The sequence below is a fragment of the Moesziomyces antarcticus genome (genome assembly GCF_000747765.1).
Source record: "Moesziomyces antarcticus DNA, scaffold: scaffold_v10016, strain JCM 10317, whole genome shotgun sequence".
Lineage (NCBI taxonomy): Eukaryota > Fungi > Basidiomycota > Ustilaginomycetes > Ustilaginales > Ustilaginaceae > Moesziomyces > Moesziomyces antarcticus.
Window position 1 is genome coordinate 390825 of NW_014638994.1, and position 24720 is coordinate 415544.

Consider the following 24720-nt stretch of genomic DNA (forward strand, 5'->3'; position numbering starts at 1 on the left):
TTCCACACGCAATATATGGGGTGCGCACAGCAACGCTCTTTTCATATCATTTTTGGCATTCGGTACGGTGTGTGGGGGGTCTAGGTGATGAACGCGCGCGCACGGGCGATTGACAGAGCCCGGTCGACTGCACGCTGGGTGGGAGCGAGGAGGGCCTCGACCTTGGCGTCGACCTGGTCGTTGATGCCCGTAGTGGAAGTTGCGAGCATGTCATCGATCCTAGCTGCGAACTTTTTGAGGTTGGCGGCCATTTTCACTGCGACTGCGGTGCGCGCTTCTAGTCGTGCCTCTTGATCCGGTTGGGTTGGGTGGGCGGACCAAGCGTCGTTGTCGTCGGGACCGGGAGCGATGGCGTTCCAAAACTGGCGCAGGAATTCGGTCGTCGAGGCCTGGAGGCTTACGAGCGACTTTTGCACGGCCTCGGGGAGGGTTTTGAGGTCCGAGGCTGCTCGGGGGTTGAGAGAGCGCGAACGCAGGTTGGCCACCATGCGCGACATGGCTTTCTCCGTCCCCCCCGCGCTGGTTTTGAACGACCCCAGCCCGATACTGGCCGACTGAACCTCGGCGTTGAACCTCTCCACAAGCCCTACGTACTCGGAGACCGTGTCGGGGACGACTTCGAACGATCCGGTGGTGGATTTGGTGGGAGAGGTCGAGTCGGCGGAATCGCGTGGGTTGCTCAGATAGCCTTCGAGACCGGCCATGTTGAGACGCACAGTGTCGTCGCGGCGCGTTTCGTTGAGTTCGTCAATGACAATCTCCTTGTAGTAGTGATTCTTGATCCAGTCGACCGAATCCCCCGCCTCGTCCTCCTCACCCTCACCCTCCCCTGGGGGTCGATCGGAGTACTCTTCGCCCACGCCACCCACGATGCGTCTGCGCTTGCGCTGTTCCTCCTCCTGATCGCCCAGTGCCGAATCGAGCAGGCTCTGCGAATGGTCGTTGAACCTGCGCATGAGTGGCAGCGTGCGGCGCTCGGCACCGGCGCGCATGGTCCAGTCCTTCTCATTGCCCGTCTCGCCATGGTCCTCCTCGGTCGCCTGCAGATCGAGCAGCCGATCGTGCGGATTGAACATGCGCCGCGGCTCGAGCTGGTTATCCTCCTCGGTCAAGTACGCGTCAAAGATCGCATCGTCCTGCACAATGTGTTCGGAAGCCGCGGATCGTGCACTCGTCCTCAGGCGATGGTACAGCTTGGACTGGAAGTAGCGTGTCCAGAAGGAGCCCTCGTCGAGCTTTGCGGGCACATTCTCGTCGTACGCGCGCGCCACCACGGGGAACTGCTCAAACAAGTCGCGGATGAGTTCGGGCGTGATGCTGAGCTTCATCTCGCCCGCCTCGTTGGGGGTGGGTTTCGGGTCGGCAAGACGGGCGTTGCGCCCGGCGCGTTGTTCGAGCTTGGCGCGCTCGGCGCGGATGAGACGCTGGCGCTGCGGATGCGACCAGAACTCGGCATCGGACATCTGGCCGCTGATGACAATGTCCTTGTGCAGCGCGCGCAGCTGCGGATTCGACTTGATCACGCTGATGCGCAGCTCGATGTCCGTCTTGCGCGGCGGCAGGTCCTTTGGCCGCGGCCGTTTGGAGGGCGCAGGCGACGCGGCGGTCGATGCGGCGGTCGAGGTGGGCCGCGTCTGTGTAGGCGTCGCAGCGCGCGTGTCCGGTGTGGCAGCGCGGGTTGCGCTCGACGGCGATGACGGCGCCGCAGCCGGGCTCGCAGGCGTCGAAGGTGCAGCCGAACCAGCATCTGCACTGGCTCGATTCCGACTCACAGCCGCCGCTAGTTCGGTCTTGAACTTTTCGCGGTCGTCGAGTGCCGTCTGCTGCGCAGCATTGAATACGAGCAGCACCTTGGGTTTGGATGCGACCTGCACGCCGTTGGCGAGCACGAGCATGAGTGCGATCTGTGCCGCACCCTCTTTGGACGTTTGGAGGCCCGCGATGTCGCCAAAGTTGATCGAGAAGGCGCTGACCGACGATGACGAGGAGGAGGGCACCCATCTGACTACTTGGTCCGTCTGCAGCGAGAGCGTGCCGGCCACCTTGCTGAAGGCGACGGCCGCGTGCATGTAGGATGAGGAGGAGGATGAGGACGACATGGTGGAGGTGGATCGCCCTGCCGGCAGCAGCTACGAGAGGGATCAGCCAGCTGGCACCGACGTGGGATGTGCCGATGACGGACCGCTCCTATCGCAAGAGCCGATGCCGATGGCTGCTGACTCTCAAGCTCGGTGGGAAAAGAAAGCGAGTAGGAAGTTCGGATGGACCGAGGGAGGCGTGGGAGCGCGCTTCTTGGGGATGGAGGTGTGATCTCGGGAAAGGCTGAGTGTTCGTGTGGAGGGCGCAGCTGCGCTCGTCAACCTAACATTTTTGCGTTTTTTCGCACCAACACTCCTTGGCTCGTTTGGCAAGTGTTGGTCGTGCACAGACGCTGGGCTTCCCAACACTGACGGCTGAGCCGACGGCCCCACCGGCTCGCTCGCTCATCCATCATATTGCTCATCGTCAGCATCATCGCCGTATCACCGCCGCTGCGGCATTGAGACGTGGCCGCCATGCTTTCGCTTCCAAAGCGGCTCATCTTTGGCAGCCAGTCCAAGATCGACTTTAAGCTCTCGGAGGTCGACGGCATCGCGCGCCTCTATGCCGAACGTCACATCCCCTACCACGATTCCAGGTACTGGTCGCGCTTCCTCCAGCTCGACTCTCCCTCGGACGTCTTCTCGCTCCTCTCGCTCGCAGACCTCCGCCGCGCCCGCAGAGACGCGCCCGAAAACGTCGTCACGCTCGTCCGGGTCCTCGTCGCACACCTCGAGAGCCTCTTGCTCGATCCGCTCTTCGAACCTCCTCCCGCAGACCCGACTCGCTCCACCCAGGACCGCTTTGCAGACAGGCTCGGTGGGCTGGCAGACGTCTCGAAATGGAAGATCCCAGGCGCTTCGCTCGTCGGCTTTGAAAGTGCAAATGCAGCTTCGACGGCCGATCAGAGGGACCGCACAAAGGAGGCGCTCAATGTCGTCCGCGTACTCACGAGGACCCTGCCGGCAGTCATGGAGTCTGACGACCGATCGTTCGAGGACAGTGTGCTCTGGGTACAGGCTCCTGGAGCATATACTGAATCTGCACCGCAACCGACGTCCTCTCAAGACCAAAGCACCGCGACAGCAGAGGAGCACGACAAGCTTGACACTTCGGCGCAGTTCGTGATCGATGACGAGAACCAAGACGAAGATGGAGTGAAGGACCAGGACATCGACCACCCTTTGAATACAACCGACAAGGATGCGAGCGGGGAGAAGCAACAGCAACAAGCAGAGGACGACGAGGTGCCCATCGCCCTGGGCGAGCGGCTGGTCAGGCTCGTTGTCGACCTCCTCTTCTGCTCCGGATTCACGCTGCCATGGACCGAGGACCAGCTAGGAGACGCCGCACAGACAGCACTGCCGAACCGCATCAACTACTCCATCTGGGAGGCCGGTGTGGGCAGCTCCATCGACCTGCCCGGCACCACACGCGCGCACGTCTCGAACCGCGTCGAGGTGCTCCGTCTGCTGCTCGTGCTGCTCTCCAAGAGCATCTACATCCCACCCCACCAACAGTCGACGCTCGTCGATCCGGCGCTCAAATTCGCCGTCCAGGACCTCGACCGCGCCATCATGCTGCCGCTGCTGTGCAGCCTGATCAACACCAGCATCACCAACGCGCGCAACTCCACCTCCGCCTGGCTCGGCCTGCCCAGCGTCGCCACGGGCCTCGTGGGCGGCTCCAACGACGAGGTGCGTTCGAGCCTCGTCACGCTATCGCTGCAGATTCTCGATGTGCTCCTCACCTACGAGCCGCCGCTGCCGGGCGAGGCCGACACGCTGAGCCTCAGCACCGTCGGTCGTCCCCTACCTGGCCCGGGGGGGCGCAACGTGTTCCGGTTCTACCTCAGCAAGCTGCACCGCACGGCCGACTTTGAATTCATCTGGACCGGGCTCGCCAAGAGCTTCAACGAGCACGTCAGCTCCACCATCCAGATCCTTGCCATCCCCATTTCCATCCCCACGGGCGGGCAGGGCAGGAGGGCGGCAGAGACGGCGTGGCAGCTCAGCCAGGTGGCGGAGCGACTCGTGCTGCTGTGGCGCATGCTGGAGCACAACGCCAAGTTTCGGCTGTACATGCTCGACGACGCGCGGCGCGCACCGGAGCTGCTCACCGTCGTGCTGTACTTTGCGCTCACGTACAAGGACAACGTGGCGCTCCAGGGGCTCGTGCGCATGTGTGCGTTTCTGCTCCAGGATGTATCGAGCGAGCGCGCGTTCGGGGCCAACCTCGCCAAACCGGGGAGTGCGGCCAAAGTGAAGCTGCCCAGCCGGCTCGGGTTGGTGGGTGGGCACACGGCGATCGACTATCTCGTGCAGGGGGTCTACTCGCTCATCGCCGCCACCAAGGGTCAGCTGGCATCGCTGTACGCTCCGCTCGTCATCACGCTCAGCAATACCGCGCCCGTGTGGCGCTCGCTGTCCATCACTTCGTCGACGCGCATGATGCATCTGCTGCGCTCGTTTTCGCAGCCGGCATTCCTGCTGTCGGACGAAGGCCATCCGAGGCTGCTGTTCTATGTGCTCGAGGCGATCAATGCGGTGATGACGTTTGGATACAGAGCCAACGTGAACCTCGTCTACTCGCTCGTGCTGGCCAGGCAGCTCGTGGCGGCGCTCGAGGCGTTTGAGCTGCGCAAGGGGGTGGAGGAGGTGTGGAAGAAGCGGCGTGCAGTGGGCACCGATACGAGGGACTGGTTCCAAAACGCGGCGAGGCTTGAAAAGCCGCCTCTGCCGCGCGCCGAGGACTCGGCCACTTCAGCCGAGGGTGGGGATGGAGCGACGGGACCGAGTGCTGCGGAGAAGGGCAAGATGCGACGCATCTCGACGTCGTCACTCGAAGCCGAAACCGCGAGCGCATGGGAGGGCGAGTTGTCCAAGTACCCGCTGTCGGTGGTGGAAGAAGCGGCGGCGCGGTACATTGGCAAGAACGGTTTCAGCCCGACAGCCGCTTGGGTTGAATCGTGGCACGCTGGCTTGCCGCTAAGCACGTTGCGTGTGGTGATTGATCGACTTGTGCCGGACGTGGAGCGGATTGCAGCGGGTGGGGGTGTACGGACGGGCACCGCCGAGATCACGGGTGGCGATGTGGATGCGCGCGTACTGGCATTCCTGCGCGAGCAGGAGATGGCCGAGTACCTTCCGCCTCCCGAGGGAGGTATCCATGCGAGGGGATGGCAGTGGACAGACCATGCCACCGTGTGGCTGCGAAGCTATCTGTGGGGCACCATCTACGTCGCCGCGCTCTTGCCGTTTGGTCTGTGGAGCGATACCGACGTGCGCCTGTTTAGGATCCATGAACGCGATGAATCCAGGCAGCCCCCGCGTGCACAGCCAGCGACACAGCCACAGACTCCCACCACACCATCGGCAGACACCCAATCCACCACACACACCTAGACGATAGACGATACCACGGAAATCTCACGCTGGATGTGAGCAGTTGATGATGCTTGGATGCGAAGAGTTCGAATTGCAAAGGGGTCCTACAACTCGTCATGGACGTATGGCGATTCGAGCATGCCAGCACCACCGAGCTGATGCGCAGACCAGAGCACGGTTGCGCCAAACACAAAGACGAGGATGGCAATGTCGTTGACAAAGGCATTGATGAGCGCAAGGTACTTGCCCACCAGACTGATGGCGAGGTGGAGGTTGGGGATGGGCAGCATGGCGGTGAGCGAAGCGAGCATCGAGGGTGGCGCGGGCGTCTTCCTCGCCAACACCGCGATCCTCACACCTTGCAGCACGATCTCGAGACCCAGGAAGATCCAGAACAGCGGTAGCGACGACAATGGCCCCATGGATAGCGACGACAAGGTCGAAGCAGGATTGAGGCCCCATTCGTAAACCGAGGGCCGTTCGTAGCCCAGCCGCGCCCATCGTTGCAGCACACAGGAGCTAGGTGCGGCATCGCGAGTGAAAATATCGGTGACACTGTCCGGGACGATGCTCGAGTGGTCCGTGTCGAAGAGTGATGTCTTGGCAGCAAGGATGGCGAGCGCCACGATGAGCGTTGCTTGCACCACGCCGAACAGGCGTTCAGTAAGCGACTTGGTCTTGACTGCTGTTGGCATAGCCGCACCAGGAGCACCGCCAAACGGTCCTCCTCCTCCTCCTCCCGCACCAAACTGCTGCATCATGGCTGCAAGTTGCGGTGGCAGACCGGACATGTCAGGCTGCTGACCCGGTGCACCGCCTGGACCGCCTGCGCCAGGAGGTCCACCTTGCATCATGGCCATGAGCGCCTCCATCGGGTTCTGTGCCTCGCCTGCACCTGCGCCGGATGCGCCCATGAGGAAGGGATTGGTAGCATCCTCTCCAAACGGTGCGCCAAACGGCCCGCCTCGGCGCGGAAGTGTGGAGATGTCGACTTCGAGCGGGTCGTCGTCGTCTGCGCGCGCCGCAGATGCAGCCGTTGCAGCCGCAGACGCAGCAGGCGCGTCGTTGGGCTTGGGGGTGGAGGGGAACGAGGGTGTCGTGTCGTTGAGGTAGGCACTGGCACCTTCGCCGCGGCCGGTGTTGGTGATGCGAGCCAGACGATCGCTGCCCTTGCTGAGGATGCGAGCCTTGCGGGCCTCGCGCTTCAGACGTGCGGCCTCGGCTGCATCGACGGCAGCAGAGGCGGTTGCGGTGGGATCCGCAGCAGCTGGAGGTGTGTCGGACATGGTGCCGATGGGCGAGTATGCGAGTGATGGACGAGATGGGATGGAGGCGACGTGGAGGAAGCAGCCTGTTGGCAAACTGGCGTGACAGTCCAAGTGCCCGAAAAACTCATTCCAATTTGTTAGGTTTGAATGGTGAAGGCGCGAAGAATCGGTGTCGCCGAGAAGCGGTGTCGAAAGATCACAGGGCGGAAGGTGAGAGAGAGAAGTGCGGGATGTGCTTGGACCACGCGCAACGGCAGCGCGGACCGCAAGAATTCCAGGCGGCTCGGCGAGCAGCTGCTGCACTGGAGGAAACGCAGTGTTGGTCTTTGGTCGGCTGTGCCGTTGCTTCTTCACCAACATCACCCTTCTCACACTGTCTGGTCACAGTGATCGAGATCGAGATCGATATCGGCTTTCAACCGAGCTGATTCAGAAGGGCATTGAGTACATCGGCTCTTCCACCACCACCATCCCACCGTTCGTTACCAACGGCTGCTCTCCATGCTGCCCGTCTCGCGCAAAGACGCCGAAAAGAGGTCCTCCTACGCTGCCTTCGATCTCGACCGAGAACCCACCTCTGCCACCTCGACCACATACTCCTCTTCCACCACCACTGCCTCCTACGCTGCAGGCTTCTCGTCCCCCTCCACCACTTTTGATTCGACGTACGACGGACCTCCCGCCTACCGCAAGCGCTACGTCGACTCCAACGACGCCCTCCTCCCCACGCACTCTCCACCTACCGCCGGACATCTAGCCAACGACTCGCCACGCAGAATGGCAAGCCCGGCACCCAACAGCCGCCGCTTTGCCGCTGGCTTCGATCCGTATGCCGCCGACGACCAGCGCACCGACGCCGCCTCCGTCTCGGACTCGGCGGCGCTCAAGGCAAAAGAGGCTGGATTCGCGCCGCCATCGCCCGCCCTCAACAACCCGCCGTCGTCGTCGTCCGCAAAGGTGAACAAATACGCCCATCTCATCCCCGTCCACAAGCAGCGCAACCCCAACTTGGACCTCGTCGCCTGGACGCTTCGTCAGGAAGAGGTCATCGGCCTCATCTACACCATCCTCTCGCTCATCACGCGTCTCTGGCAGATCGGTCGCTCCAACGTGGTCGTCTGGGACGAGGCGCACTTTGGCAAGTTCGGCTCGCACTATCTCCAGCAAGAGTTCTACTTTGACGTGCATCCGCCGCTCGGCAAGATGCTCGTCGGCCTCGCCGGCCTCATCAGCGGCTACCGCGGCCAGTTCGAGTTCAAGTCGGGCGAAAAGTACCCCGCCGACGTCAACTACGTCGGCATGCGCGTCATCCTCGCCATGTTCGGCGTCGCCATGGTGCCGCTCGCCTGGTTCACCAGCGCCGGCCTCAACTGGAACTGGCGCGCACGACACCTGCTCACCATCATGGTGCTCCTCGACAATGGCTGGCTCGTCATCTCGCGCTTCATCCTCCTCGACTCCATGCTGCTCTGCTTCACCTTCACCACCGTGCACGGCCTCGTCAAGTTCATGCAGTACAAGTCGGCGCCGTTTTCGAGGTCGTGGTGGTTCTGGCTCGCCTGGACCGGCGCCTCGATCGGCTGCGTCTCGTCCGTCAAGTGGGTCGGCCTCTTTGTCACCGCCCTCGTCGGCGTCTTCACCGTCGAGGACCTGTGGGACAAGTTCGGCGAGCTGCGCATGCCCGTGCGCGCGTACGCACGTCACTGGTGCGCGCGCATCCTCTGCCTCATCTTCCTGCCGCTCACCATCTACATGCTCAGCTTCAAGGCGCACTTTGCCATCCTCAGCCGGTCGGGCCCCGGCGACGCGCAGATGAGCTCGCTCTTCCAGAGCCACCTGCGCGGCAACGACTTTGCGCTCTCCCCGCCCGAGGCCGCCTTTGGCTCCAAGGTCACGCTCAAAAACATGGGCTACGGCGGTGGGCTGCTGCACTCGCACGTCCAGACCTACCCCGTCGGCTCGCAGCAGCAGCAGGTGACGTGCTACCACTACCGCGACAACAACAACGAGTTCATCATCACGCCGCCCTGGAACCAGCCGCAGCTGCCCACCAACTACTCGAGCTCCGAAGAGCCCATCCGCATGGTCAAGAACGGCGACATCATCCGGCTCGTCCACGACCAGACCAAGCGCAACATCCACTCGCACAACTTTGCCGCGCCCGTCACCAAGGAGAATCTCGAGGTGTCGGGCTACGGCGACGAGAAGGTGGGCGACGACAACGACCACTGGGTGGTCGAGGTGGTGGACGACATGGTGCTCGGCAAGGTCAAGCTGGGCGCGCCCGTGCGCTCGCTCACGACGCGCATGCGTCTGCGCCACCACAACCTCAACTGCTATCTGCGTGCCGCGAATGCGGTGTTGCCGCAGTGGGGATGGAAGCAGGTCGAGGTGTCGTGCGACAAGGAGAACAATCCCAAGGACGAGCATACGTGGTGGAACATTGAGAACCACTGGAACGACCGTCTGCCTCCGGGCGACGAGAAGCTGTACCGCTCGCCCTTCCTGCGCGACTTTATCCACCTCAACGTGGCGATGATGACGTCGAACAATGCGCTCATCCCGGACGCGGACAAGGAGGACATTCTGGCGAGCAAGCCGTTCGACTGGCCGTGGCTGTGGAACGGACTGCGCATGAACTCGTGGGACGACTCTTCGATCAAGTATTATCTGATCGGTAATCCTGTTGTGTGGTGGGGGTCTTCGGCGTCGTTGGTGGTGTTTGCGGGGACGTGGTTGTGGTACATGATGCGACGTCAACGACGGATCCACGATCTATCCCCCTCGGACTGGGCGCACTTTCTCTACGTTTCGAAGATCGCGGCGTTTGGGTGGGCGTTGCATTATGTGCCGTTCCTGATCATGGCGCGCGTATGCTATCTGCACCACTACCTGCCGATCTTGTACTTTGCTGTGCTGATGCTCGCGCATTTGCTCGATCACTTTGTATGGCGACCGACCACGGCGGTATACGCGCGGGGAGGACGCAGAGTACCCCTGTCGCACACCGTCAAGAACGCCGTGTTCGTAGGCGCGGTGCTCGCGGTCGCTGGTGCGTTTTGGTGGTTCAGTGGGAACAGTTATGGCTACACCGGCGACATAAAGCGACACAAGGGCTTGAAGTGGCGCAAGAGCTGGAACATTTACTAGATCCGCACTAGCAGCCTTCATTGGGAATCCTTGGAATTCATCACCCTTCTCTTTCCGGACCATGTGTGAAGCCAGGCTGCGTCTACGGTGTGGGTCTGAGAACACACTGTTGGAGGCTGACCGAGCGCCGTGCTGGAAGAATGGAGGTTGTGTCTGGCCGAGGATTCGACGCAACGCTGTGCCACCGACGCACCGATGCAGAGCCTGTCGACTGCCCACTCGAGCACTCGCGTGTCCATTGGCGAGACTCATGCAGGCACGACCCAACGTTCACAGTTGAGCTTGTCGATCGCACCGACTCACAGCGACGACCGAAACCGCCACTGCCCCCTCGAACCGAGCGCGTCACTCACGATCCTCACAGCTGAACCTTTCCTCACTGTCACTCATCGCTCAAGAACTGGCACCAGGCGACGCACTGGCACTGCGCGACGCAAAACTCGCCCGCTCAATCCGCCTTTCAGACCGCACTCGCCTGCTCACGATCAAGTGAGATTTTCGCTTTACGGTACGTCTATTGATCCTCGGTGGTGTCGGAGCGTATGGACAGAGCTTCGTCGCCGTCCCTCTCTGCACTACGTGCCACCAACCTCGCGAGTGCCTCCCTCTTCTCCTCCTTGAAGGTGCGATGGTCGTCCCATCCAATGAAGGCAAAGCTGCTTAGCACAGCGGCCGAGCCGAGCACCGCCACCTTGCCGCCCGTATGGCTGCCCTTGAGCGCATCGATGACCACCGCCAGCGGAATGGTCAGCGACAGTCCGAGCGTGGTGATGAGTGGCGAACTCTTGAGCATGGCCAGCAGATAGATGAAATCGCTGACAAACGTGATGGCCATATTCACCACCACCCCGGCCCAGATGTGCGCCGAAGGCGGAAGCTCAAACTCCTCCACGCCCGAGTAATGCAGCAGCGGCAACACCGGCCACAGTGCTAAAATGTTGATCGCGCCAACAATGCCAAACATGAGCGGCATCGAGATGCGGTCCTCGGAGCCGATGCGCGTCTTGAGAAGCATGACGTAGAGCGAGTAGAGAAACGCCGAGAGCAGAGCGAGCATGTCGCCCATGGGCGCATTGGGCGGCCCACGCTCCACCGCCGAGCGCCTCACCATCCCCATCCCCGTAGCCGTGGCGGTCTCGCGATCAGCAAACGTGACCGCCGCCACGCCAAGCGCGCTGATGCACACAGCTCCGAGCCTCGCGAGTGTGAACCTGTCCACGCCCAGCGCCGCTCCGAGCGCAAGCGTGAAGAAGCCGCTTGCAGACCCGATGGTCGTGCCGCTCGCAACGGACGTCAAACCCAACCCGGCATTGATGGCCCAATTGGCGCCGAACCAGACGAGCGTAAACTGCGAGGCCAGCACCGCCGTCTGGCGCAGCGTGAGTGGCGGTAGCGGCAGCGGTGCGGCCTCGGCCGCGTCTGCCGAGGCGTGAACGATGCTGATGGATGTGCGCGGCCGTCTTCCGTCGATCGACGACGGACGCGGCACCGCAGTGGAGACCAAGAACGGGCGTACGGGCGACGAGGGCCGCGACACTGGCGGCGTCGGCGTGAGTAGCGGCGTCGAAGCGGTAGACGAGTCTTCGGTGGAAAAGGAGCGTGTGAGACGGATGGGCTTCTGTCTGAGTGTAGCGTTGGATGCACGCCCGCGTAGTTGCGGCTCGTTGGCTACCACTGCCAAGGGTTTGACGAGCGCAGGTTCAGTGGGCTCTACGGTAGGCACGTCGAATCCGAGCGTCTTGAGCCACTTTGGCAGCTGCTTGTCGTCCTCAATGGCTGCGACGGGAGCGCCGTTCTCGGCATCATCCTGGTGGAGCTGTGCATAGTGCTGCTCGGCGTTGCTCCATCGCTTGCGCAGCCGGCTGCTGACGAGGTACGGCACGAGATAGAGCGCGAACGACGAGGTATTCGCATACGTCACGAAGAACGGCTTATCGTATCCCCCCGTTGTGAGGAGCGCATTGGTGAGGAAGTTGGAGGCGGTCCAGAGCACCACGACGATGAGCAGCAGCAGCAGGCCCTGAACGTACGACTTGCGTCGACGGTGCGATTGCGTCTCGTCCGGCGAAGCGCGTGCGGTTGGCTCGTCGACGTAGTAGCGGGTGGGAGTGGTGTCGACCATGAGAGCGAAAAGCTGAGCTCGGAGTCGCCGCCCGAGATAAGAAGCGGGGGAGCGAGACGAGAGAGCTCGATGCAGCTCGCGCTCGTTGCGGCCTGGTGCGGCAGTCGGCTGGCTCCCTATGTGGGCCCCGTTGGCAGCGTGTGATGGTGTGAAGAGAGAGGCAGAGGGATGGTGTTGCAAAGGCTCGTCGAGATGCAGCGTTTCGCCCCACGGCTATCAAGTTCGGACCCTCCGAGCAGCGAGTGTGGCTTGCATCAGTCACACCGCAGCTCGACCTTCGCAGACTGAGCCAAAATTCGCCTTTTTTTTTATGGGTGCGGAGAAGGAAAGGCTGCACGGCTGCACGTATCGCGTGCTCGCAGCCGTGGCTGCCGGGCAGCTGTCGTCCGTCGAAAGTCAACTTTGTTATGTCACGAGCCTGCTCACATTTTTCAGAGTACGCTCTTTAGCTCGGCGCTCCCCACTGTCTCTCTGCCGTTCTCAATGCGCATTGCTCTCAGCACCGAGCCCAAGGTACTGCCGGCGAGTCGGTCTTCATCCGACAAAAAGCTCACTGTGCACACCTGGCTGTGGATGGAATCGTGTTGTATTTTTTGGGCAGCCCGAGCGACGGAGGCAGGCGAGCTAAGATGGCTGCAGGCCCCTGTACACGGCTACGCTGCAAGTCGACGATCGCCTAGAACCACATTGCTAAGAGGTGAAGCAAAGATGTGGCGGCGACACGTTTAGCTGGCGTTCATGATGGCGTTGATGAGGTCGCCGTTGGACTCCTTGAGCGCCTTGACCGCCTTCCTGCGCGAGCAGCTCACCTGCTGCATGACGAGGTCGATGTCCTTGGCGTCGACGCCCTCCTCGTCGATGGGCGAGTCGTCGTCCTCCTCCTCCTCTTCAGCCTTGGCCTCGGCAGCGCCACCGGCCTGCGAGGTTTGCAGCGACTCGGCGAGCAGACGCTCCTGCGCCTCGGCCTGAGCCATCTGCTGAGCAGCCTGCGCCTGGGCGAGCTGCGACATGTCCTCGGCCTTGGCCTCGCCGAAGACAATGTACACGTCCGAGTGCGACGACTTGTACACCTCGGGCTGGGCGATCACGTAGAGGTGCTGTCAAGATCAAGTACAGAGGGACACGGTCAGCAACACTAGCAAGATTGGACTGCGCAAGGGCGGGCTACTTACACCACGGGGGCGGCGCATGGTGACACGGGTGATGCCACCGACCTTCTTGAGGCCGATACCCTGGAGAGCCTTGCGCGACTTGCGCTCGGCGCGCGAGGCGACCTTGTCCGAGGCGTGGACGTCAGCGCCCGCATCGTCCGAGTCAAACTCCTGGACGTTGAGCTGTGAAATATCAATAAAGCAAGGAACCGCTGGTCAGTCGTTGCGCTTCCAGCACACCACAGCGGCGTTGGCGGTAAGGAGGTGGCAGCAACTCACGTCCTGAACCGAGTCGGCGATCTCTTCAACGGTAGCAGACATTTTTGGACTGTCAAAAGAAAGAGGATGCGCAATGCGGATGAGAAGTCGTCAGCCGGCGTGTTCCGGAGCTACACCAGCAGCGATGAAGCCGTGTATGCTGGGTTTTCGATGTGGTGAATTGGCTGGCGTTTGGCGATGCGTACTGTTATTCGAAAGGTGTTGTGGGTGGTGGGTGAGGGAAGATGGTGACGAAGCAAGCTTGACGGTGTCGAGCGACGATGGCAGCGCAGCGCAGCGAGCGCCGCGCTGTCTCGGGAGTCGCAGGTCCAATCAAGTCGGTCCTCTCGCTCCAGCCGGGCACTCCAGCTGCGTGCAGCCAGTCGGGCGTGGATGAGGTGTGTCTGTGCTTTCGCCGCTTCCGCCCTCTTCTTTGCACTCCTTCTCGAGCTTCTTCTTCGCGCTTTGCCTTTGCATCCCCAGCCTGGCTTCAGCTTTTGTATTCAGACTGCCCTAATGCCGACTTCAAATTGCTTGTAGTCGCGCAGCCTTCCTCACCGCAGCCACCTCATCCAAATTTCATAATGTTAGGTTCTGTGAGCCTGGATCGGCTGTCATCGGGATACGGCTCGCCCTCCACCTCCGATTGCGCGCGAGGTTGGGGATGGCTCAGCCAAAGCTTGGAAAAGCCGAATGGCGCCGTCCAGATGTGCATATGCCACTCAGCCTTGCCCTGTCACCTTCATCGTCCTCCGCGTCTCTCACACTCGTCATGCGATCAATACTCACAACAAGTGCGGTGCGGTCCGCACTATGTGGCCTGCCGCGGCTGTCTACACCGGCCACACGAGCGCAAGCAAGATGCCTGTCCAGTCTTCGATCCTCGCCATCTCCCCCACTCTTACGCAACGCGCGACTCCGGCAGGCAGCCACCATACCTGCGTCTGCTACTCCGGTACGGGCGATGCAGACCCGATTGGCAACAACATTAGTGCGCAAGCCGGAGCAGCCTGAGGAGCCAGAGGTGTACCGCGATGGCGAACCCAGCATCGTCGCTACCGACCGTGCCATTGCACAGCTCAAGAAGGTCGCCGAGCGCGAGAACAGCTCGTCGCTCGCATTGCGCGTGGCTGTAGAGCCAGGAGGATGCCATGGATACCAGTACAAGATGGAGATCACCGAGGAAGTCGAGGATGACGACTTGTAAGTAGCCCCTCCCATTATCCCAGCTGCCCATCGAAAGAGAAAGCTGACATTGAAACATCGTGGTTCGATTCGCACAGCCAATTCGAGGTGCACCCGGGCGTTTCGATCTTGGTCGACAGCATCAGTCTGGCGCTCGTGAGGGGAAGCACAATTGACTACGTCACCGAACTAATTGGGTCGCAGTTTGCGATCAAGGATAACCCGCAGGCCAAAGGGGCCGGATGTGGGTGTGGCGTCAGTTGGGAACCTGCGCTCTAGCCTCCGAGCATCCATCAGACTTGTCATACTAGCCTACCTACCGCATCACCCTCCGGTACTCCTACTGCTTCGAACATTGCCTGGCTTTAGGTCCGGGAGAGCAACCACACACGACGCTTCGTGGCTTGAGAGAGGATGAGGCAATAGTTTGAATGTGTTAGGTTTTGTTGCCATTCTGGAATCTTCGCGCGCCGCGTTGCGCATGGACCGCTGCGCTGAGTTTTTGAGTCCAACACTTGGCAGTTGGCCGGGGTTGCATGCCCACCACCAACACAGAGAGCCATTACGATGCCGCTCAACTACTCCAAGTGGGACAACCTCGAGCTGTCGGACGACTCGGACATCGAGGTGCACCCCAACATCGACAAGAAGTCGTTCATCCGCTGGAAGCAGCGCGACATCCACGAGAAGCGCGACCAGCGCAAGGCCGACAAGGACGCTCTGCGCGCCGAGATCGACACGAACAACGAGCTGGCACCCCGACTCGATGAGCTCGTCACAAAGACCACCGCAGAAGGCTCGGCCTTCTACTCTCGCGAGGTAGCCAGGCTTTCGGCGGGACGACAGGAGAGAGGCAACAAGGATGGACCGAACGGCCCAACGGCAGACGACATGATCCTCAGCCTGCTGTTGCAGATTCAGCAGCAGGATAATGTTAAGGGCAAGCAGGCAAGCGAGCTCGATGCGGAGCTGGTCAAGGAGCTGCGCGGGCACAAGGAGAAGCTGGCGGCCAGACAGACGCAAATTGGTTTCGAGCTGGAGCAGATGGACAAGGAGGATGCCAAAAAGATCACAAGTGACGGTATCAAGGAGGGATGGAATGCAGGATACGTGGCCAAGGCAGAGCCCGAGCCAACGCCCGCGGCAAAGGGCAAGAAGAAGGAAACTACCATCGAGACTCTCAACAGCCCGTCGGCTGCACAGCCAAGTGCCGCGGCTGAGAGTGACGACGAGGACGACATCCCCGAGGCGGACGATGTGCAGCGTCAATTCGCCGAGCTCCCGTCGTGTGTGCCCTCTTCGATCCCTCTTTTGGCCTCATCGCTTCCGGCCAGCTTTGACGCCGCCAAGTCTCTCAACATCAACGCGTTTGAAACGGCGCTGCAGTTTCTTTCCAAGCACAAGGTGTTGCTTTCGCCCGCCAACAACACCACGGACTCGCTGTTGCTCGAGGCGTTCAATGCGCAGATGGCGTCCAAGTCGGCTCTGGCGCGCCGCTGCGTCGAGAAGGCGCTCATGATCCAGTACTGCAACAAGCTCGGCCCAGACGGCGTCAACCTCTTCTTCCGCCGCATGGTCGGGTCGAAAGACGGCCGTGCCTCGGTGGTGTATCTCAACGACGTGCTTGCGACGTATGCTCGCATTCGCGACAGGTCCACGGCGCTCGCCGAGCAACAGGCAGCAGCAGGAGAGGAGCAGATTCAGCTCGTCGCCGAGGACGAAAATACGATCATCGGGTTCGAAATCCCCGACGGCCCGCCACCGGACGTGATCGAACTCGAGGGAGAGGCCAAGGAGAAACTCGACCCTGCGGACGTCAAGGCGTGGCTCCAGAAGAGGTGGGACATCTTCCAAAGCTTCCCCGAGAACTTCAGGAAGGCGTTGGAGACCAAGGAGCTCACAAAGGTCAACGAGGTGCTCGGCAAGATGAAAGTCGAAGAGGCAGAGGAAATCGTGGGGCAGCTCGACCAGGCGGGCATCCTCAACTTTAGCAGCTCCGAGGTCCGGGACGAGACGGGAAAGTAGCCCCACCAGCATCAGATCACATGATCCGAATCTCAATTCCACACTTCGCACAGCATCACAGTCGGAGGCGTGGGACAATGCACTCTGTCATGTCGGGTGATCCGAGTGAGGAGGTGGACTTCACATCCAGCCGCGCAGCCTGGCGACGGTCCGGAACGCGTCCGAGGCGACAAAGCTGCGTGCGTCGTCGTCGGCGCCTGTGCCTGCGGTGCCGACCACATGCTCGCTCACCAGTCGCCGGCCGTTATCCGTGTCGAGCTCGGCCGCCTTCTTCCAGAAGCGCAGCACGGCGTCGCTCTCGGTATAGATGACCGACGAGATGTTGCCCAGGTAGTCCAGGTCTGCCGCCAACTGCGCGGCTCCGATATCGGTCAGCCGTGGCAGCGACGGCAGCACACCCGAGAGGAAGCGCGTGAGGAAGAGCGTGAGCAGCGAGCGCAGATACTGCGACAAAATGCCCGCGTCGCTTGCATCCTCGTCTGTGTCTAGGGTCGCACGCGCCGCAGGCGCCGCCGTGGTGGAGAAGGCCGCCCGATGCATGCTCGACCGGTCGGCAGCCGGGTCTGTGACGGCAATCGATGCGTGTCGCCCGTGCGAAGCGTTTGCCGCCACTTTGTCCGCGCCCGCTCGGTCTGCGTCATTGTTGAGGCAGAAGAGCAGCGCCTCGTCCGCATACGCCTCGAAGAGACGCGGCAGGTTGAGCATGGCCTCGCCGATGCGCGCCATGGCCTCGGTGGGGCTGAGGCTGAACTTGGGCATGGCGAGGTCGTACTCGTTGACCACGCTCGGGTGCTTGTTCGAGCTCCAGATGCTCAGGCTCGCGTACACCTCGAGCTCGGGCAGGAACTGCGACAGCACAAGCTCGTGCAGGAAGGTCTGCACCGCCCTGGCAATCGCCAGGATGGAAGCGCGCGCGGCGGGAAGCAGCTGCAGCTCGGGCGAGGCAGACGCAGACGCATCCCACGACGACGCCGACAGCATGCGCTTTGACTTGGAGATGAGCTCGTGCAGCGCTGCCGTATTGAGCGAAGATGTAGCCAGCGCCGAGACGGGGCTGGTGAAATCGGGTCCGTCGTCGCCTGGAGGCTTGACAAGCGGTTTGAGCTCCGAGATCTGGTATGCGATCGTCTCTTCCAACGCACGCACAGCGGCGAGCGACTCGCGGCATGTTTTGAGCTTTTCGGTCGTCTTTCGAAACTCGTCCCAGTCGCTCGAGGTGAGTACGTCGCCCCGCTCGTCATAAGTGAGCGACGTCTGGCCTGCACGCTCGGTCATATGGAAGCTGCGGATCCTGGCTTGCACCTCGCGGAGCGCACGCTGCAGATCCGAGTCCAGCTCGAGCTTGGCCCTGCTCATGGCGCCCTCCAGGAGCGCATCCAGGGAAGGAAGCAAGGAAGGCGTAGCAAGCGTCTTTGTGAGTGCAGTAGAGCGTCGAAGCGCGGCTTTTGCCACCTGCAAGGCCTGCGTAGAAGCGGTTGAGATAGTGGTGCTGGTCGAAGGCGATGAGGCCTGCAATGTGTGCAGACGCGACTGCATGGCCTCGGCTTCGAATGTCGAGAGACGTTCCTGATACGGAAGAAAGGACTCGAGCATGAGCCTCAGCCAGGTCTTGTCCGTGTTCGACGAGGAAAGCACACCGCTGTCAATTGGTACAGAGGCAGACTCGGGCTCGTCGTCCGACTTGTGCTGTGTCCGCCGTGATTCTGGCAAAATGGCCTGTACGGCTCGGATGGCCTCTTCGGTAGCCTTGTATGCGTCGGTGAGGGCGGTGAGGAACGACTCGAGATCGGGCGCACGGGTGGCCTGTTGGATGCAGGCGTGAATAGGAGGATCGAGACGGGCCACAATGTCTGCCGTGAGGAGCTGGACGGCTTTGTTGGGATCGGTAAAGAGACGCGACGAAGCGACTCGTTCCTCGCCGAGCAGGGCCAGCAGATCGCCAAAGAGCGAGTTGAGCTGAGCTGGCAGCGACTTGTCGCTCGTCTCCGAAGCGGTCTGCGCCCAGCGGGACAGAAGAGACTCTGAGCGAGCGTTGGTGTAAATCTGAAAGAAGATGGCCACGCCATTGCGGGTGAGTGCGAGCAGGCCGGCTGTGCTGTGGATGGTGTCGGCGTCTCTTGACGCAATGGCTTGGGCAAGCACGGGTGCAAGATGCTCGTGTATCCTCTGCGTGAGCGACTCGAGCAGAGCGCCTCTTTCCTCGTTGGACTTTGCCGATCCGCTGAAGAGACGCAGGGAGTCGGTGGCTTTGACGACGCGATCGACAGCCTCCTGCCATCTTTGCTCGCTCAGCAGCACGGTGACCTGGCTCTCGAGTGTAGACCACGCCTGCGCCTCTCTGAGCACATGCCTTGCATCGATGAGATCGGATTTGGCCTTGGAGAGGGCGGCTATCCTCGCGAGTGCTGCGTCGGTGGTGGGATCCGTGCCGGAAGAGTCTGTCTGCAGTGTGTTGACACGGGATTGCAGGCCAAGTGCAGTGTCTGACATGAGTTTGAGCTCGATTCCGATTCTGGGAATGGTAGAAACGAGCGACGTGATGATCTGATCCGCCTCGGTGCGCGAGGCATCTCGGACGGACGATAGCGCGAGCGAGAGTTGCCGCAAGGCGGACGAGGTGTCGTCGAGCTTGGTGGTGGCAGTGCGAGACGCGTCATCATCCTGATCGGTTGAGGCCGACGTCTCGGAGGGTCCGACGGATGCCTGTTGGATGTGATTGTCCAGCCAGGCAGTCACATTGAGCTTGGCAGACCGGCGCGCCTCTCGAAGTGCTGCAACCGGATCCGAGGTTGGCGGTGCTGTGGTCACGATGGCATCGGATGAGCCGCGCTGGTCAGGTGGTGGTGGTAGTGAAAGCGCCATGACCTCGGAGCGATCGTCACATCAGCGGGTGTGATGCTGTGATGCTGAGTGAGGAGCGTCGGCAAGGTCCGACCGAGTGCTGAGCTGGAATGAGGAGAGAGTTGGTTGCTCTCGTGGTGCGGCGTGCAGGGTCTTGTTGCTCAACTCGGATTTCGGGTCTGTGCTCACTCGCTCCACTTCTTCTCACGCCGTTTCGCGCTCTGCATTTCGAAGGCTCGATTTTTTCGAGACTTTCCGAAAACCCAGTCTGCCGAAAGCATCTTTCTGCTCACCGTCAAGCATCACTCTTACCGTCACATCGATCTCTAGGTCTCGTCTAATCACCAGAGCGGCACTTGAACAGCATGTCTGCTGCCGCACAATCCAGCGCCGCGTCCACCTCTTCGGTCGGCAATGCCGACATCGACTTGGCCGCCACGACCTTCAAGCGCCTCCATCCTGTCGCCTACCTCTCGCGCTTCCTCGATTCGTCGGCGCGCGAAGACGGTCGCCCTCTTGCCGCATTCCGTGATGCTACGATCTCGCTTGGATCCATCTCGACCGCAGATGGCTCCTCCTTCGTCCGCATCGGCAACACCTCTTGCATCGCCGCTGTAAAGGCAGAGATCGCATCACCACAGCTCTCCCGTTCGCGCCAGGGCTACCTCATCCCCAACGTCGAGCTGCCTGCCGTCTGCTCATCCAAGTTCAAAGCAGGTGCTCCCGGCCCCGAAGCCCAGGTCCTGACTAGCAGACTGCTGGCCCTGTTGAACAGCTCCAATGTTCTTGACCGCGACCAGCTGTGCATCCAAGAGGGACAGGCCGTTTGGTGTCTCTACCTCGACATCAGCTTCATCTGCTTTGATGGCAACGCCCTCGATGCCGCAGCGCTAGCCACCGTAGCTGCACTCAGCAACAGTAAGTCCATTCGAGCATCACCTCATTCCCATTTCCAGTCGGTGAACGACGAATGCTGACCCGCCGCTTCTGCCTGCCTCCCTTTCGCAATCCTCGCAGCAACACTGCCAAAAGCGACATACGACCCGGACTCCGAAGTGGTTCGGTGCTCTTCCTCCCCAGCCGACCGCGTCGCTCTGCAGATGGGCAGCATCCCCTTCGCCTCGTCCTTTGCCATCTTCGAGAACAAGCATCTGCTCAGCGACCCCACCGCCTTCGAGGCCGCCCTCGCCTCCTCCCACATCACCATCGCCCTCTCGCTAGACCCGCAGGCCTCCACACAGTCCAACACCGAGCCCATCGTCACCTACATCCACCAATCGGGTCGTCTAGCCACGACCACCTCTGATCCACCCAGCCATGCGACCGATCAGCAGAACCTCCAGACGTGCATCGACCGCGCCCACGCCCGTGCAACCATCCTCGCTGCACTTCTCCGCCAGGCCCCCTCTTCATCCGCATGACCCAACTTCGGTCGATCGAGACGAAAAGATGGTTGAGATTCCTCCTGTTTTTGTATTTGTACACGACATCGTTCCAATCAATCATATTGCCAAACGACGCAGTGCTGGTGCTTCCATCTGTCGCAGGAGATGCGACCGCTGCGCCTGTGAAGATGGCTTGTGGCGGGCCCTTGCAGTCGGTCCTCTTAGTAGCCAGCAAAGGCGCGCGCCCTCTCGCACAGCTGGTGCACCTTCATGCCCGCCTTGCTGCCCTTGAGAAAGACCGAGTTGCGCCTGACAGTCGAGATGATGCGTTCGCGCGTGCGCGGCTCCACCGTCGTCAGCAGCTGCGTCACAATCTGGATCCCGTGCGGCGCCAGGCACACGTCGATCAGCGGCGGACGACGCGGCTGCGAGCTCTGGCACATGACGTCGACATAGTCGTGCAGAAACTCGGCATCGCCCGTCTTGAGGCCGCTCATCACCGCTTTTTGCCCTGTCAGCGTCCACAAACACAAGACAAGACAAGGTCAGAAGGGAATCTCTTGCTTGGCACCCTTGAGTCAAACTTACCGTACTGAGAAAGCGTCAGCTTGGAGGCGGAACGCGAGACACGTTGCAGGGCGGCGTGACGTTCCTCTGGAGAACCGTGCTCGATAATGTGCTGCACGACCCACACGCCCCACTGATTGGTGGCGCATTCTTCTAGCTCGTCCAGCACCTCTTGCATGCACTGCGCCTTCTCGTCAGGCTGAGCGGATTCAAAGATGTTCTGGCAGATGATGCTGCCAGCCTCCTGTCGCGCCGTGCGAGCCCAGTGTCCCTTGAGCTGGCGATTGATCGAGGCGAATATCTCGTCCCTGAAACTCGACCTCTGCCATTCCGACTCGAGGATGCGCTGCCACACATGGATCGAGTGGCGAGAAGTGAGTGTCTGGTCCAGACGAGAACCCAGCAGCTCCTGAGCCACCGCCTCGCGCACCTCTTCCTCGCCCTCGAGCGCCTTCTGCACAACGTGGCAGCCAAATTGCGACATGGTCAGCTCCACAAACGAGCCCTTCAGAGCCAGGGCTACATCGGGGCGTGACTCGATCGCACCCTGGACAAGGAAGTTGCCGTGGCGATCGTGCGAAAGCGCCACCACGTTCGCGCGAATCGCGTCAAGGATCTCGGTCTGTCGCTCAAGGCTGCCGGTCTTTAGCTGCTGCTGGAGCACCATGCTCGCTTCCTGCCCGCGTCGATCCAGGATCATCGCCACGAGACGACCAGCAGGAGCATTCTCCAGCTTGGATGGTGAGCGCGGAGCAGAGCCCGGTGAGCTTGAAGGAGAGCCCTTGGAGAGAGCTTGCGTCCTCGGATGCGCAGGCATTACTGCTGGAGCGTTGTCGTACACACCGGCATCATCTCGCGTCGCAGGTACAGCTGGGCTCGCTCTGGAAAAGGCCCGACCGCGATCAAAGGCGACAGGTCCGGGCTGAGCCGGCTTGGCGCCGGTGCCGGCTCCGGCTCCTTCGAAGGTGGCGCGATCGGGTGCCCACATGGATGCAGCCGTGCCGGATCGCTGCTTCCTATCGGCAAGAATCTCCGGCGTCGTTGGTTCCGCACCACCGCTGTAGACCTGCAGCGGGTCAGCACCTTGCAAGACGCTCTGCAGACGAGGAGCCGAAGTGAGAGGCGGATGCTGGCTGCAGACGGATGTGGTGCGATCCGGATCGGTCTGGCCGTTCAGTGAGCCCGACCCGATGTTGATGCGCACCACCTCGCTCGCCATGCGTCGCAGAGCCATGTTCTCGAGCTTTAGACGTCGAACCTCCTCCACCACATAATCGGGCAGAGCGGTCGGCGATACGTTGGCGCGACCCGGACGGACGGGGCTTTCGTACTGAGGCTCGAACGGAAGAGCATGCGGGACTGCGAAGTTGGGTTGGAAGGTGTCCGAGTAGTCCGAGCTGAAGTCGGATCCAGGGTCCGAGGGAAGCATGAAGCGGTCGTCACCCGAGAGCGCCGAAGATGCCGAAGCCACGCGATGGTGCAAAAGCCTTGCGCTGGGCAAGTTGGCCGGGTATGCGGACATAGCGAAAGGTGGTCCGCCAAGCTGCCCTGCATCGACGACACTCCTGTCGACCCCGCCGCTGAAGTGTCGCATGTGCTCGCTTTCCGGTCGGCGGGCCGAGGCGTGGAAAGCTTCGAGATCTTTCATCTGGGTGAATGCTGCTGCGCCGCGGTTGAAGGAGATATGATCGCTGTAGCTCGGAGGTCGCGATGGCTGCGATTCGGCCTTCCAGGCATCCAGATCAAAGCTCTTGTCGGGCGCAGCATACGGCCACACGGTGGCGGGTCGGTTGCCGAACAGCTCGGAATGCAGTGGCTGTTCGACAGGAGAGAGGCTTTCCGACGCGGTCGAGGACCGGTCCGCTTCTCCTCGGGCCGCCGTAGCGGGTCTGTCGTCAGGACGCGGTTTGAAAGCGAACGGCATTGATGTCGATTCGCAAAGCGGTCGAAATACAAGCGAAGGTTTTGAGAAGCGTGGCACGGAGGTGAGTGGTGGATGTAATCCGAGATGGCGATTCTTGGCGATTCAAACGAGCCGGAGCGTACGCAAAGACGTAGCAGTCCCCGTGTGTGCGATCAGGATCAAGAGTGAAAGCAGAGCGAGCAGCTGAGTGCGTTGGTATGAGCGCAGGATCGAAGCTCCAGCCGAGATCGTCAACAGAGTGCTGGATCAAAAGACGGAGAGCAAGGAGATTGAGGGCAAAGTTTGACGAAGTCGAACAGAGCAGCGCCGAATCCGTTGCGACACGCAGGCGTGTTCTTTTTATGCCTCTGTATGAGCAGCACAGACGCACGCTGTTTGGACAGGCGACGTCGTTCTCGCTCAATTGTCCGCGATGGAAAAAGGCAGCATACATCCAACGCTTCGCTGCATCAGTCGAGATGCTTCGATGGTTGCCATGCACGAACATTCACGCTTTCGCCCGAGCAGGGCATCCCAACGCCACGGTCCGGAGCGGAAGCGTCATTTTCTGCGCATCGAAGCAGCGAGGCAAACGACGCGGCATCTACGCGGCATCTCGATGCTCGCAGTGCTGTCCGTCGTCGAGCTGCAGACCAGGTGACCATCCCGACAATCGGCACAACAATCTATGGGGCTTACTCACTCTGTCGAGCCGATGCGCCGGCAACCGATCTAGCCAGGCAACGCGTGGCGCAAGACAATCATGCGGTCATCAGCGGGCAGTGCTGTGCACAGATCAGTCTGTCTCCGCAATTGCGCTCGTGCTGAGAGAAGCGCTCGCCGGACAGAGGAGGTTCGATCGCTCGGAGTCGGCGAGTTCTGTGAGCGCAACGAGCCGCGCGGCGTCTAGAGCAACTCCAAAACGCCGAAGTGGCGGGAGCGACGTTTCCCGTAGCAACGGCGTTGGCTAGACCGTTGTCTGCCAGAGGGCTTCGGCTCGAGACGCGCGCGCACTACTTGGCATCGAGCGATGATAGCGGCGATAACGGACAGAATCGCCCAGTGGGAGTGTGACTGCATGCACCGCCGCATTTGCTTGGAATTGGTGCTCAGCAGAGCGACGGAGGCGACGCGCCGCTCTACAGTCACAGCCTCAACAGTCATAGATTCGCGTCTTGTGATTTGCGTCGAAGAGCGGGCTCTGTGACTACACAGAGAGCGGAGAGCGGGAGCGGAGCTGAGTCAAGTTCACCTTGCTTCCGCACCTAAGTGCCGAAGCACTTGCGCAAGGACGTGCCATGCGCCAAGCTCCAATCCACTCCACTCGGATCGGGCTGTGGCTTCGCATTGCGCATGTCCTCACTGAATTGCCTTGTCATCTTCGTCTCCATCGACGCAGC

General features: G+C 61.3%; 11 protein-coding genes across 11 annotated transcripts; 5 read left to right on the top strand and 6 right to left on the bottom strand.

Moving 5' to 3' along the window:
- Window positions 1–80: 80 nt before the first annotated feature.
- Window positions 81–2099, bottom strand: PAN0_016d5354 (transcription factor tfiih complex subunit tfb1; the record flags this gene model as incomplete). Its single annotated transcript, XM_014799295.1, has 1 exon — window positions 81–2099. One exon carries the CDS (start codon window positions 2097–2099, stop codon window positions 81–83), a length of 2019 nt encoding a protein of 672 aa, XP_014654781.1.
- A 456-nt stretch (window positions 2100–2555) lies between these two features.
- PAN0_016c5355 (uncharacterized protein) lies at window positions 2556–5483 on the top strand (the record flags this gene model as incomplete). The annotated part of the gene is made up of 1 exon (XM_014799296.1): window positions 2556–5483. The coding sequence occupies one exon, from the start codon at window positions 2556–2558 to the stop codon at window positions 5481–5483; it is 2928 nt and encodes a 975-aa protein (XP_014654782.1).
- Window positions 5484–5569: 86 nt separating this feature from the next.
- PAN0_016d5356 (uncharacterized protein) lies at window positions 5570–6751 on the bottom strand (the record flags this gene model as incomplete). Its single annotated transcript, XM_014799297.1, has 1 exon — window positions 5570–6751. The coding sequence occupies one exon, from the start codon at window positions 6749–6751 to the stop codon at window positions 5570–5572; it is 1182 nt and encodes a 393-aa protein (XP_014654783.1).
- Window positions 6752–7234: 483 nt separating this feature from the next.
- On the top strand, window positions 7235–9883 carry PAN0_016c5357 (glycosyltransferase family 39 protein; the record flags this gene model as incomplete). Its single annotated transcript, XM_014799298.1, has 1 exon — window positions 7235–9883. One exon carries the CDS (start codon window positions 7235–7237, stop codon window positions 9881–9883), a length of 2649 nt encoding a protein of 882 aa, XP_014654784.1.
- A 514-nt stretch (window positions 9884–10397) lies between these two features.
- On the bottom strand, window positions 10398–12005 carry PAN0_016d5358 (uncharacterized protein; the record flags this gene model as incomplete). The annotated part of the gene is made up of 1 exon (XM_014799299.1): window positions 10398–12005. One exon carries the CDS (start codon window positions 12003–12005, stop codon window positions 10398–10400), a length of 1608 nt encoding a protein of 535 aa, XP_014654785.1.
- Window positions 12006–12730: 725 nt separating this feature from the next.
- Window positions 12731–13477, bottom strand: PAN0_016d5359 (nascent polypeptide-associated complex, alpha subunit; the record flags this gene model as incomplete). The annotated part of the gene is made up of 3 exons (XM_014799300.1): window positions 12731–13102; window positions 13178–13339; window positions 13436–13477. 3 exons carry the CDS (start codon window positions 13475–13477, stop codon window positions 12731–12733), a joined length of 576 nt encoding a protein of 191 aa, XP_014654786.1.
- Window positions 13478–14378: 901 nt separating this feature from the next.
- On the top strand, window positions 14379–14968 carry PAN0_016c5360 (uncharacterized protein; the record flags this gene model as incomplete). Its single annotated transcript, XM_014799301.1, has 3 exons — window positions 14379–14617; window positions 14698–14847; window positions 14911–14968. 3 exons carry the CDS (start codon window positions 14379–14381, stop codon window positions 14966–14968), a joined length of 447 nt encoding a protein of 148 aa, XP_014654787.1.
- A 198-nt stretch (window positions 14969–15166) lies between these two features.
- Window positions 15167–16624, top strand: PAN0_016c5361 (hsp90 co-chaperone cdc37; the record flags this gene model as incomplete). The annotated part of the gene is made up of 1 exon (XM_014799302.1): window positions 15167–16624. The coding sequence occupies one exon, from the start codon at window positions 15167–15169 to the stop codon at window positions 16622–16624; it is 1458 nt and encodes a 485-aa protein (XP_014654788.1).
- Window positions 16625–16744: 120 nt separating this feature from the next.
- PAN0_016d5362 (uncharacterized protein) lies at window positions 16745–19486 on the bottom strand (the record flags this gene model as incomplete). Its single annotated transcript, XM_014799303.1, has 1 exon — window positions 16745–19486. One exon carries the CDS (start codon window positions 19484–19486, stop codon window positions 16745–16747), a length of 2742 nt encoding a protein of 913 aa, XP_014654789.1.
- Window positions 19487–19830: 344 nt separating this feature from the next.
- PAN0_016c5363 (exosome component 8) lies at window positions 19831–20886 on the top strand (the record flags this gene model as incomplete). The annotated part of the gene is made up of 2 exons (XM_014799304.1): window positions 19831–20383; window positions 20483–20886. The coding sequence occupies 2 exons, from the start codon at window positions 19831–19833 to the stop codon at window positions 20884–20886; spliced, it is 957 nt and encodes a 318-aa protein (XP_014654790.1).
- Window positions 20887–21071: 185 nt separating this feature from the next.
- Window positions 21072–23341, bottom strand: PAN0_016d5364 (uncharacterized protein; the record flags this gene model as incomplete). Its single annotated transcript, XM_014799305.1, has 2 exons — window positions 21072–21361; window positions 21439–23341. 2 exons carry the CDS (start codon window positions 23339–23341, stop codon window positions 21072–21074), a joined length of 2193 nt encoding a protein of 730 aa, XP_014654791.1.
- Between the last annotated feature and the right edge of the window lie 1379 nt (window positions 23342–24720).